The following is a 14,029-nucleotide window of genomic DNA, read 5'->3' as shown; positions in this document are numbered from 1 at the left end:
GCTGTGTTCTGGCAAGGTCTTACTCTGTGCATGCCCTTGTCTGTTCTGATCTCCTCTCCTTATCTGAACTGCTCACTGGGTCAGGGCCCAGCCTAGAGAGGTGATGTTAACATAATGACCCACTACAGGCCGTTTGCACATGCAGTCAACAGTCAACGTCCTGAGGTTCTGGGCTTACAGGACCCCCATGTGGATTTGGGGGTGAGGAGAACACAAAATTCAACAGGTAGCAGAGGCATCGGCAGTCTTTATTTTCTTTTTCTGTGCTTAAAATTAATTTGGAATATAAAGAGAATTACACAGATGTATGTATCTACTGTGTGCTAGTAATCTGCGAGAAAACCACTTTTCAATTTTGAAACAGCTTTTTACTGCTGATTTTTTTTTAAATTCAAGAATAGTTCACTGAGGTAGCTTTATTTTGATCTGCGTTCTTCACATTTAGTGCTTTTGCTTCTGTGCATCTCTCTTTGCTGTCTGTTGTTGGAGTAGCCACCCTGGAGAGCTAAGAGCAGCAGGGAGGGGATGAATAGCTAGGATATATATTTTTTTAAAGAAATTAGCTACTTGGAAAGTTTTCTTTGGTGAGTAGACAAGATCTCCAGGTGAGAATATGATTCTGTAAAGAGAAGTATGTATCCTTGTGCTACATATTATAAATGAGTTGAATCTCCAGAGGAGACAAGTCATAATGAACTAGAGAGCGTTGTGCTTACATTTTTGACTTATTTATAGCATTTTTTTTGTTGTGTTGCTTTTATGAAATGTTAACGAAAGCCATGTAGCAGCTTATGGACTCATAGGTTTTGCCAGCTAATTCTCCTCTAGGTGAAGCTGCAGTATGTAAACTTTCCCTCTAGGTTTGACAAATCCCAACTTCTGTATCTTGCTAAATGCATGGGGAAGGTTCAAGATGTATGGTTGGTTGAGGATGCACTATTTCCTATATGAATGTGTATTTTAGGCAAGGGTTGGGGATTGTTTTGTTTTTGTGTTTTGGTGCAATTCTTAACCTTTTCTCTGGTTGCAGGTGTCTCTTGAAAAGGGGGACAGAAAAGACAGGGATTTGCACGAGGACCTGTGGTTTGAGTTGTCTGATGAGAGCCTCTGTAACTGGATGATGTTTGTGCGTCCCGCCCAGAACCACCTGGAGCAGAACCTAGTGGCGTATCAGTATGGCCACCACGTGTATTACACGACCATAAAGAATGTGGAACCCAAGCAGGAGCTGAAGGTACCGTGCTGCATCCCAGGTGCCGTCTCGTCTAGGACTTTTCCTCAGGTTGAAGTCTTAACTTACTGCCTATTGAGCAGCTGTAGCCTGTCCTTGGAGAATGCTCCACAGATAACAAAATTACTTAAAGTGGCATAGTACGGACTTAGAACCTATGTGCTCCTCCCATGCAGCTGGAATCATCTCCAGATTACTTATAATATCTGATACAGTGTAAATGATAGGGGAATAATTGTTACTGGATTGCTGAGGGGATAATAACAAGGAAAACATTCTGTATGGACATAGCTTTTTCCCTCAAATACGTTTCGTGTATGGTTGATGGAACCTGTGGTATAGATAAGGACTGTGCTGTGTATCATACACACATAATAATCCTTATATAAAATGAAATCAAGGGCCTATTCCGAAAGCCAGGTGTGGTGGTACACACATATAATCCTGGCTACCTGGGAAGCTGAATCAGGAGGATAGCAAGTTCAAACCCAGCCTGGACAACTTAGTAGCACAGTAAAACTGTGACCCAAAATGAAAAATAAAAAAAGGGCTGGAGTTGGAGTTCAGTGGCAGGGCCCTGGTTCAATCCTCAACACCCAGGTGGGTGGGGGGAATCTTGTAAATAAAAGAGAATGAAGAAGAAATGGCTTTTATGCTTATTAAGGGCCTGTACTCGGGCACAGTGCACATATCACTTGAGTTACTTCGGATACTAACGGAGGAGGATTACAAGTTTAAGGCTGGTCTCAAACTTGACCTTTGAAGCCAGATGTGGTGGTGCATACTTATAATCTCAGCACTCTAGAGGTTGAGGGAGGAGGGTTGTTGCTAGTTCAAGACCAGCCTGGGTTGCAAAGCCAGCCTGAATTACATAGTGTGAGTCTCTGTCGCAAAAACAAAACAAAACAAACCCGACCCTTTGAGATGCTGGCTCAAAATTAAAACATAAAAAGGATGGGATATTGTATTGCATTTTTGGGGGGTTCGTTCCCCAGTCCTACAAAAGAAAAGAAAAACAAAGAATCCAAAAAATCACCAACCCAAATGAACAAAAACTGTGTGCCTACGGGTGGGCATCAGGTCCATCTGTAAGGAAGAAATTGCTTTGGGGGACAGACAGGTATTTGAGCTGGGGGGTTATGGATGGTATCACTTAGTATAACATATACTGAAGCAGAACTCAGTTGTGAACTTACTTTGAAAAATGGAATTCATATATATGCTGACTTTAGGTTGCAGAAACTTATTTTCAGGCTAACTGTTAGAATTTCTCTAAGTATTAACTTTTTTTTTTTTTTTTGGTACTAGGGATTGAACTCACGACTGCCTGCTTGCAAGGCAGGTGCTTATGCCACTGAGCTAAATCCCCAGCCCAAAGTATTAACTCTTGATGACATTAAAAATCTGCTATTATTCTAAGTCCAGCCCACCCCTTCCTTTTTGCAGTGTTGCAGTGTTGAGCTCAGGATCTTGTACAGTAGCCAGGTGCTTTATCACACAGCTGTGTCCCCGGCCCAAGATTCCCTCTACTTTTGAAAAAGCTTAATGGATCAGAAACATGGTCAAAAGAAGGGCTCAAAGTACTCTTTAGCTTCCTGAGATAAATAAAATATTGTCAAGAAATAATCATGTCAGTGATGTGTATCAGATGTGGCCGTGGGTGCTTCCTTGGGATGGTACATTGGAGATTGGATACTCCCTTTTTAGGGGGAGGCCTAAGTCCTGAATGTCGAAGTAAGTGTGCAAACAGAGAATTGCACCTCACACCATCTATCCTGGTACTTTTGTTTTTTTTGTGGCATTGGAGACCACTCCTAGGGCCTTGTGCAGACTTAACTGTGCTGCGCCACTGAGCTACACCCTGATCGCCTCAACCATTTTTGGTAAGAAGAACACTTTTTTGTGTGTTTTGTTGCTTTTAGAGATAGGGTCTTGCTGTGTAGTTCAGGCTGGCCTTGAACTCACACTATCCTCTTGCCTCAGCCTCCCAATCAGAAGAAAGCTTTTTATAAATCTGTGAGTTTTACTGGTGTTTTTACATGTTTATCGTGACATGGAATGTGTGATGGATTATGGCTGCTTTCCCTTCTCACCCTGTCTCTCTCCCCTTCCTGTGGACCCCCTTCTTTTCCCAAATAGTCGCTTTTCGTTCTACTTCTTCTTCTTCCTGATTTGTATTTTGTATTAGTTCATGTTTGCAGCATGTCATGATTACATCTCTCATGGGGAGTTGGAGCATGTATGTATCTTTTTTTTTTGAGACAAGGTCTCCCTATGCAGTTCAGGCTGGCCTTGAACTCACTTTATAGCCCAGACTGGTCTTGAACTAGCAGTGATCCTCCTGCCTCAGCCTTCTGAGTGCTGGGATTTCAGGTGTGCACTACCATGCCTGGCAATATATCTTAATTCCTTTTTCATCACCCTCTGCCTCCCACGCCCACTTCCTACTGTTCTTGGTCCTGTTCCCATTTGCAGAGGAGCTGTCTCCCTGTTTCCTATTATCTGTCTTTTATTTTGCTCTTTATTTGTGTAGCAATATAGTTCACGATAGCTGACTCTGGATGCAGCCTATGTCCATCAGCAGATAAACGGATAAAAAAATACGGTATTTGTCCACCACAGAGAACTGCTCTGCCCAAATAGTCCCTGGAAATGGATACTTCTTAACTTTAAAGCAATTATTTTCTTTTTTGTTGTGCTGGATATTGAACTCAGGGCCTTAGGCATGTTAAACACATGCTCTTCCATGAATAAAACCCCTCGTCATGTAGTGGCAAAGTTAGAATTAAATAAAAATATAATAGTTCAATGTAATGGACAATCAGAGGATGGAGAAAATATTTGTAATGCGAGAGAAGAAGTTATGTACATCCAGCCTCACTATCTTCAAAAGCATAACTGAACAAATACCAGCAATAGATTTTATTGGGAAGAGAAAACAAATAGTAAAAAACTGTCTTTTTCCTTTTTATCAGTACCGGGGATTGAACTCATGACTGCCTGCTTGCAAGGCAGGCGCTTATGCTGCTGAGCTAAATCCCCAGCCCCTAAAAAACTGTCTTTTAAAGATAGCTCAATATTTGTGAGTGCTGGGAGGGTAACTCAGTGCTAGAGCACTGGCCTAAGGATTTGGGACCCCAGGATTTGGGTTTTATTGTAGTGTGGGCACTGGGTGGTGAATAAATGGGTTTGGGGTTGCCATGGGCACAGGTTTGCTGTCAGGGCACTGGAGAAGTTGTGTGTTCAGGGTACCCGTGCCCCAGAGAGCAGGGGAAGGGAAAGCAGGGACCGATCAAGCAGGAGCAGTGAGCACACACCAACGCAGGCAGGACTGTTAGGGACGTAAGTGGTGAATCGTAGGCAGGGACTGGCGAAGACTTGCCGGCTGGACACTTGCCCAGAGCGACCGGCTGAGGGCTGGAGTGAGTGAGGTGCAGCCGCCCTGCTGAGGCTGAGGGCCAGGCAGCAGGGAGAAGCCTGCAGGCCTCCGGCGAGGCAGCAAGGGCAGAGGCGTGGGCTGGGGCGGCCTGGCACAGCTGAGGAGCTGCCAGAGCACACAGTGGGTGCGGGGATAAGCCAAGCACGCTTAGCACTGGAGGGGACCTCCGCAGTCCTTTGGGGACTGTCACGGAGCATTTCAGGGCCTGCGTAACATGAGAAGACCGAATCCCCACTTTGGCTTCTGCGTGGATCATAGAGTAGTGGCGGGGCGCAAGTTAGAAGGCCAGGTGGAGCTGTAATCCCAGCTCTGTGGCAGGCTGAGGCAGGGAGGTTGTGAGTCCAAGCCCATTCTGGCAACTTAGTGACTTAGTGAGACTCTGTCTCAAAATAACGAAAAAGGGGTAGGGTATAGCTCAGTGTGTCATGGTGTTGGCGTATCCCAGGCGGTACATGGAGACACCTTTTAGGCTTCAAGTCTGAACACCAAGGGGGAGGTAAGGCAGTAACTGAGGAGGAAGAGGAGACAGGCAGAGACAAGGGCCGTGGGTGGGGAGCATGAGGAATTCCAGTTAGTGTGAGCTGTTGAGATGCCCAGGTAGTGAGTGGATCAGCAGGACCTGAGTTACTCATCTGGGGGCGTTAGCAAAGAGTTGGTAGACATGGGTCTGATCATCAGACGCCCTGGACTCAGCTTTGAGGAGCACTGGTATTCAGGAGTTAGGTGGAGGAAGAGTGGGGAGCAGCAGCCAGGAGCAGAGAAGGGAGGGCAGAAGTGCCCCAGGAAACAGAGTCCTCCTGGTGATTCCACTGTGAGCTGTTCACGGCAGCCACTGTGATCACCGAGTTACTAAAACCTGTGAAGGGACTGAACATCATTCTTACGGAGTCGTGGTTTCTTTGAGACTGGGTCTCACCATGTAGTTCAGGCTGGCCTTGAACTTATACAGCCCAGGCTGGCCTGAAACTTGTGGCAATCCTCCTGCTTCAGCTTCCCCAGTGCTGGGGTTTTAGGCAGCATCGCATGCCCAGCCAAAACTTTTTTTTTAAAAAAAGGAGAAAAAAGCAGGCAGTGTATTGTAAAAGGACTTCTGATAGAAAACCTGCCAGGTACATGTTACAAGGAAAGGCTCACGGGGTGCATTTTCTCTTTTTTATTTTTTTTTAGTGGGCTATGGAAAAGCCAGAGTTATTTAATGTAAGCAGGGGAAATAATTTAAGCATGTAAAGCACATCTGGCAGTATCTCTTTGTTCTTAATGAAGCCCTTGGTTCTTGCAGGTGTGGTATGCTGCATCCTACGCTGAGTTCGTGAACCGGAAAATCCATGACATTTCCGAGGAGGAAAGGAAAGGTGGTTGGACTCCTACACTGTCCATTTTCTAAATTGTTTATATCGCATCTAAGTTGTGATGTTACATCGTCAGGCAGCCTCTGATTTTTCCATCTTAATATATTTTAGAAGATATTCCAGTAGATTTCTTGGCACTACCCATCTCCACCCAATTCTAAGATCGAATCACAATGACATATTTACATTTCTTTTCTGGGCACTAGAAAATAGTATTTAATGTAATGAAAACCTCCAAATACCAAATTAGAACATAGATCAGAGGATGACTCCTATCTGGCCTTAGTTATCTCTAGGACACAGCAAGGCAGGTGATGGCTTTGTTTGTAATGTAAATGTTTCTGAGGTAGTCTGCATACAGGAAGGCACAGAGGTCATTAAGTGTGCAGTGATCACACCTGTGTGAATTCCTGAGCATGCGCACTCTCTCGACACCCACCAGCACACATGGATTTGTTTGTTACTGAATTGGACATGAACAGAATGACATGGTGCATACACTTTTTGTGCCTGGGCCTGTTTTACTCAGTATCATGTTCCGTATATAATTGTAATTTGTTCATGCTCACATCTGTTTGCTTTTCTGTTGTCTGAATCTTGAACCGCCCGTTTGTCTACCTTCCTGTGCATTTGATTGTGCAGTGCAGTTATATTAGTGACTGTCCCAAGTCAGATCAGATTTCACAGACTCTTCAGATGGCAGGGACATGATCTGTGAGTCCCAGGGCCTCTGTACTCCTGACCAACTCAAGGGTTGATAACTTTCTCAGGGTTGATGACTTTCTAGAGTGACTCACGTAAGAGGAAAACGTTTTACATAATGATGACGGTTTATTACAAAGAATGCGTATCAGGATCAGCCAGATGAAGAAATGCATGAGGTGAGGTCTGCAGGGCCCCCAGATAAAACTTCCATGCTTTCCAAATGCACCCCATTCCTGGCATGCTGATGTCTCATTACCTACCACAAACACTCACCTGGGCTTTACTGTTCAGCTTTTTACTGTGGCATCATCACATTGCCATGATTGATTCAATCCCTGTCATAGGATTAAACTCAATACCTCCTGTCTTGGAGGAGTATCACCCGTTAAAGCATCAGCTTTCCGGTCACAGAGTGAGGCTTTCTGGTGCGGCCGTTGCGCTCACTGAGTCATCACCTCTACACGAAGGTTGGTAGGATGAGGAGCCCATGAGTAACAGACACTCCTGTCTCTGTGGAAATGCCGCTGATAGCAGGTTACCTCCCAGGAACCAGCAACAAAGGCCAGCCATGTTCTTAACATAACGGGGTCACTGGTAGTGTTTGGCCATTGTGAAGAGTGCCACCATGACCATTGTAGTACATGTCTTTTAACCAATGCTGGCATGGCCTTCATACACCGCTGGAGGTGGTTGCCAGGTCCTAGGACATGCATGTATTTTGCCTTGGGTGATATTTTGAAATATTTTGCTAAGGTGATTATATTGTGTGTTGACTTTTAAGTTATTTGTGATTTAATATAACCTTAAATGGTGAAATGTGGTCTGAATCACTAGGTTTCTGCTGTAGCATTTTCTGTCTTTCCATTGCAGTGGTAAGGCTTCTGAGCGTGTTTCAGAACGAGAGGGAGTGATGTAAGGGTATTATTCCTTTGATGTCTTGCATGAATGTTTTAGAAATAAGGTCCTAAAAGCATTTCTCTGTCAAAATTTAGCCTTTGATTTACAACAGAAAAGTAATACAAATAACAGATCCTGTCCGCAGTGAGATAATCAATAGTGAGCCTCTGAATTTCACTGGTGCCTGTTGGTCATCAGCCTTTATGATGATTTCTCTCTTGTGACTGTAGTTCTTCGTGAGCAAGAGAAGAACTGGCCGTGCTACGAATGTAACCGCCGTTTTATAAGCTCAGAACAGTTGCAACAGCATCTCAATTCTCATGACGAAAAACTGGACGTGTTTAGCAGGTATGTGTGAGGGACAAGGACTCATAAACCAGTTCTTACAGGTTCAGATTATTTCTGTATGTTTATAAACAAACAACTATTTCGTGTGTGTGTGTGTGTGTGTGTGTGTGTGTGTGTGTGTGTTTAGACTGGTAGGACACCAGGTAGGCTGGTAAGAGAGACTACTTTTACCTTGTTTAAGACTCTTTCAACTAGAGATTCTGAAATAAGAATCTCTGAGATAGCATATACCCTTGAAATCCTGAGCTCTGATTTACAGACTTTTCCAAGTAGTGTAATTCCTTCATCAAACTAAATCATATGACCCAAGGTATACAAAACACAGACGAGGAGAGAATTGTATAGGATGGGGTAGCAGGTGCTGGGATATTAAGGATGATGGTAAAAAATTTCGATTTTAGGGATATAGCTCGGTGGCACAGCACCTGTCTCACCCCAAGTGAGAGGTCATGAGTTCAATTCCTAGTACACACACACACAAAAGGATTTTATTCTAAGTGTGATAGGCAGTGTTTACAGGATTTTGGCTAGTTACTTACATCAATTGCAGTTTTAAAGGTTGGTTCTGGATAAAAATGAAAACAACAGGTTTGTTTATATGGGTGTAAAGTGAAATAGGGGATCCAGTTAGAAGCTATTGCGATAGTTCAAGTGAGGAAGGATGGTTTTTTGGAACAGGGACAAATGTAGGGGTGTCTACTTCTAGGAACTGGAAAGACAGGTGTGTTAGCTGCCTGGCACTGACAGAACACCTGAGGAAAAAGTCTGAAAGAGAAAAGGTTTGTTTGGGCTTATGTTTCCAGAGGTTTTGGTCTATGGTAGGCTGATCTGTGGTGAGACAGAGCGCCATGGCGGCAGGAGCCCATGGCAGAGGAGGCTGCTGGCTGGAAAGAGCAGAGAAGCCAGCGTGCGCACGGACCTCCAAAGGCGCCCAGTGACCTGCTTCTCCCCACCTCCTGAAGATGCCACCATTTCCTAGTAGCACCACCAGTTGGGGACCTGGCTTTCAGCATAGGTGCCTTTGGGGGATATTTAAGAGCCAAACCCGGCTGGGTGTGGAGGCAGCTGCCTGCAGTTCCAGCACTCTGAAGGGCGGACACAGAAGGAGCATAAAGTCAAGCCTAGCTCTAGTTATTTAGTGAGACTGTATCCAAAAAAAAGAAGTGGGAAAGGGAGAGTCCTAGGCAAATGTCCTGCAGTGGCCCGTAACACTGAGCGCCCACTGGAGGTTCCTGCTTGTGAAATAAGAGTGAGTGAGGGCAGGAGAATGGGGTGAGTGGGCAGGGGACTGGGTTGCGCATGGCTGTGGTTTTGCTGAGTGTGTCTGACGCAGGGAGATGAAGCAACAGCGGCAGGGGTGAGAGTTGAGAGCGAGGAGGAGGGAGTGATTACAGCGAATTGGCCTAGAGGATGTGCTATGGAGGAAGGAAGGGCTGGGTACGCACGCTGCTCATGGTATGGGACGCTGGGCCCAGGGGCTAAAGGTGTGAGCTGGAGAGCAAGGAAATGGTACCATGGTGGGCAGCACGTGGAATCGGTCCCAGGCTTTATTTAGGACAGCGGGTCTGTGATGTGACCACCAGATGAAGTGTCTGCGTGGGGAGGACATGGTGAGGTCTAAGTCACTCACTCCTGAGTGTCCCTGATGTTTTCTTATACTGTGACTTTGGATTTATGTCTCCTGCCTATGCTACATTTTATATCTTTAGTGCCTAGTACAGGATGTGGTACATAGTAGATAATATGATTTTAGCCACCTGTTAAAAGAAATTTGAAAGCCTTGCATAGTGGTTCACGCCTATAATCCTAGCATTCAGGAGGCGGAGGCAGGAGGATCGTTGCAAATTCAAGGCCAGCCTGGGCTACAAAGTGAGCTCAAGACCAGCCTGAAATGCATAGTGAGACTCTGTCTCAAAAAGACCAAAAACCCCAACAAAAACAAAAAACCCCAGCAACAACAAAAAAAGAAATTTGAGACAGACTTGAAGTTTGACTAGATAGTATAATAATACTGAGGGTCTAGCAGGAGTATTTTTAGGTGCCAGAGTATTTTCTTTTTTGGTACCAGGGATCAAACTTGCGACCCTCACGCTTGCCAGGCAGGCACTTACACAGCTGAGCTAAATCCCCAGCCCCGTGGCCAGAGTATTATGGTGTGGCATACACATAGAGTCTGTGATTTAGAGACACATACTGATGTGTCTGTAGATGAAAGGGTGTCTGGGATGGATATGTGTGGAGCCATGGTGCAGGTATAGATAGAAAATGTATCATATATGACCATAAGATAAGTGTTAAGTGTTGTGGGTGCCTTGGGCTTATTAGTACCGTTTTCTATATTTGCCTGTGTTCAGAATTTTCCATAGTGAAGAATGTGTAGAGTTCCCAGAGGCCAGGCACAGTGGCAGGTGCCTCTAATTCGGCTGCTTAGGAGGCTGAGTCAGAATTCCGTGACCTCAGGAGTTGAAGACCAGCTTGGGTGACACAGCAAGCCCGATCTCAGAAACGAACACAAAACAAGATCCTAAAAAATCGTGTATTTGTTAAATAGATGCATGGAAAAGCAAAACATGATCTGGCTAATGTAATACACCACATCTTCTGAAAGACAATTTCATGATGTCTCTCTGTTTCTAAAAATGTTATTTTGAGGTCGGGTTGGTCTCGCTAAGTGGCCTTGGCTGGCTTCAAACCTGTGCCCTTCTTTCCTCACCTCCTCAGCAGCTGGGACGACATGTGCATGCTTCAAAGTCTCTTTTAATAGGGAAACTTCACATTTTAGAAACCATTACAGGGGGTAAGATTTGTTCACAGTATACAGGACAATTGAGCTAGAAATGTTTTTTGACCTTTGGAAGGTCCTGATAAAACAAGAAGATTCTTCGAATTCAGCCATGTTTCTCGGGAGGAAGATGAGCCTTGACGAGGGGGAAAGACGGCACGGAACCTTGTCTGGGTGACACCTGCCTCACACATCTGGAAGCTTGGCATATTCTGTCCTGTGTCCGATTCTTACCTCCTTTCAGAGCAGAATACTGTCTGTGCTTTTGATGGCTCTTTTTTTCCTCCTCAGAGTAATTTTAAGATATCTCTGGGCTGTAGAGAGGGCAACCGTGAGAAATTCAGTAAGTAATAGTTTCCATGAGAGAAAGAAATCAGGGAAAGTCGTAAAATGAAAGGAACCCAAAGGCTGGCGTTAGTGAGCACTGTGCAGCGAAGGCTGGGAAGGCTGATGTCGTGGGCTGTTCTGAACGCTATCTCTCATCCCCAGAACAAGAGGCAGAGGAAGAGGACGAGGCAAGAGGCGATTCGGCCCAGGTCGGCGGCCAGGGCGTCCCCCGAAGTTCATCCGCTTGGAAATAACCAGTGAAAACGGGGAGAAGAGCGATGAGGGGACACAGGTACTGGAGGAAGGAAAAGAGCTCTTGGACGCTCGTTTAGAGGCCTCAGAGCCCATGTTAGGTTAAACAGGAACCCACGTGTGCAGTCCTTCCTGAAACAGCTTGCTGTCTGTGAATAATCAAAGCGTGATTGGAGAAAGGAAAAAAGGCTGTATTTCCTTTTAATTTTTTTTTTAATCTTTTTATCGGTACCAGGGATCGAACTCATGACCACCTGCTTGCAAGGCAGGTGCTTATGCCGCTGAGCTAAATCTCCAGTCCCAAAAGGCTGTATTTTCTTTCTTTTTTTTTCTTTATTGTTTTTGAGACAGGGTCTTGCTCTATAGCCCAGGCTGGCCTTGAACTCACAGTGATCCTCCCGTGTCAGCCTTTCAAACTGCTGGGATTGCAGGAATGTGCCACCATGCCCAGCTAAAAAAAGAATGTATTTTCAAGTGTTACTTACAACAAAAACTTAGCTTTGCTGCCCTAAAGATTTGAAATTGACCAGAGCTATTAGAGGGGGATTTTTGTTTAATTTGTTTAAACTGTTAAAATTACTAATATTCCAGAAGAGTTGTACATGGTTTTCTCCTTTTTCAGTGCTCAGGAATATCTCATGGGTTTTGCATTCTGTATGTATTTACTTATCTAACTTTTCCACAGGGAGAATTTTTTTTCCTGAGCACCGTGTACCCAGTCACTTGAAAATAAGCAGTAGTCGATTAAGGTGGCACAGACACGCCAAGCTGCTCTGAAGTTGGGGTGGGAGAATCACTTGAGCGAGGGAGCCCAGGAACAGCCTGGGCTATATCAAGAGATCCCATCTCTCTATAGAAATATATATATATATATATATATATATATATATATATATATATGTTGTGGTGGTGGTGGTTTTAAAGCAACAACTCTGAAACTGAGCTAACAGTCATTGCAACACTGATCTGTAGGTAGGGAAATAATCTCTGGTTGTTACAAATTTCAGGACTTGCTGCATTTTCCAGCAAAGGAGCAGTTTGATGAGGCTGAACCAGCTCCCCTGAATGGGCTGGACCCCCCGGAGCAGACTGCTATCTCCGTCCCTCAGCTCCCACAGGAGGCCCAGGCTTCTTTGGAGCACGAACCGGAAACCCATACCTTGCACCTGCAGCCGCAGCACGAAGAGAGCGTGGTGCCCGCCCAGAGCACGCTGACAGCCGATGACATGCGCAGGGCCAAACGCATCCGAGTAAGTGGGAGAGCACGCCCCCTACCGGCCGACCAGGAGCTCCCTTCCCTGGCTTTTGCGGCTCTTTGTGTTCCAGGCTGTTCCTGTCCACTTGGAAACCTTGCATCTGGCCAATCCATGTTCAATCTCCTTGTTTTGCAAAGAAGTATTAACAATTTCTGCATATCTTACTGTCTTTATGTCCCTTGGCAGGCTGGCATGGCTGGTCTTAGATCGAATCAATTGAGTAATAGCACCCAGAAGCCTGGATGTTGGCAGCCCCTGCACCGTTGTCATTAACATAGCATAGCTGTCCACATCTCTGAGCTCCGAGAGTGGAAATGGAGAAAAAACCATACTTCACTCTAATAACATTACTTACCTGTGCCGTGGATTGAGCTCATGGCCTGCTGTACACTTAGGAGGTGCTCTGCTGCTGAGTGCCAGCTCAGGTGTAATTCTTTATCTTTAATCCAGGCTTATCAGGGCCTGATTACAGTTCTCAGGTGAATAGTGGGTGACTAAATTTGGCTGTGTACAGTGTCTAAGGGGAGACTGGCAAGGTCAGTACCCACCAGTGTGCTGGACCTGTGCCCAAGCTGGTTGGCAGATGTAGTCTGCACACCCGAGGAGAGCTCACAGTAAAGCTGTGGGCTGGTCAAGGTCTCACGTATGTGACCCGTGTCTTGGCTTCCAAGCATGTAGCTGCAGGGCTTCCCTTCAGACGTGTGTCTGTGCATTAGCACACAGGCAGCGTGGAGTCTGAGTCAGGAACCACAGGGGACACACGTGTGCAACCTTGGGGTTGTAGGCAGCGCTAGTGTGGACAAAAAACTGACCTGAAACCCGTGTCTGTGGCAGCCAGATGTAAAAGACTGACCTGTAGATGGAAGAGCGTTTTCATTACCTTTGGAGACTTTTCAGTTTCTAGATGGGTGATTGCTTTAGCTTACTGTTTCTCTTGGTCATTTTAAAGATGATAAGGGAGATAGTACTCAGGGAAGGGGTAGATGCTAGGTGTCCTGCACAGGACCCTGCTTGCTGTGGGTGAGAGCTCTTGGGTTTGCCTCTCACTTTTGGTTTGTTTGCCTGGAAGGGACCTTGAAAAGCAGTCTAGTCCATGCCTTCATGTAAAAGCACCCTGAAGCACTCCTTGCCCCGTGGCTGCTCTGAAGGCATCTGGGAACCCTATGCATTTTCTGTGAGGTTCTCTAATCTACACATATGCAATGTTCAGCTCACTCTATATTCTTTCAATAGGACTCGTAAGCACCCTAACTATAGACCAGAAACTTTAAATCTATGCATTAACATCTTCCTGTCTACCCTCCTACTGTATTTCCTAATCTGTACATTTGCACAGTTATCTTTTCTGCTTTGGCCATTCCAATATTTTACTAGGTCCAGAAAAATGCTTTCCAGATTTAAAATTTTTTTGAAGGCAAAAAAGCCCTAAAACTCACGCATGTA

General features: G+C 45.3%; 1 protein-coding gene across 3 annotated transcripts in view; it reads left to right on the top strand.

Moving 5' to 3' along the window:
* Prdm10 (PR/SET domain 10) overlaps positions 1–14,029 on the top strand; it is a 91,734-nt gene that overhangs the window by 50,908 nt on the left and 26,797 nt on the right. For all 3 annotated transcript variants that reach the window (XM_063256082.1, XM_063256080.1, XM_063256081.1), the window contains exons 7-11: positions 1,031–1,234; positions 5,950–6,022; positions 7,852–7,969; positions 11,241–11,370; positions 12,338–12,580. In XM_063256082.1, coding sequence (XP_063112152.1) covers positions 1,031–1,234; positions 5,950–6,022; positions 7,852–7,969; positions 11,241–11,370; positions 12,338–12,580 — 768 coding nt within the window. The remainder of the gene's footprint in view (positions 1–1,030; positions 1,235–5,949; positions 6,023–7,851; positions 7,970–11,240; positions 11,371–12,337; positions 12,581–14,029) is intronic.

The sequence above is a fragment of the Cavia porcellus genome, unplaced genomic scaffold (genome assembly GCF_034190915.1).
Source record: "Cavia porcellus strain 051 isolate PalLab524CR breed Dunkin Hartley unplaced genomic scaffold, mCavPor4.1 scaffold_9, whole genome shotgun sequence".
Taxonomy (NCBI): Eukaryota; Metazoa; Chordata; class Mammalia; order Rodentia; family Caviidae; genus Cavia; species Cavia porcellus.
The sequence above is the reverse complement of the archived record's forward strand: the minus strand, read 5'-3'. Positions and strand labels throughout refer to the sequence as shown.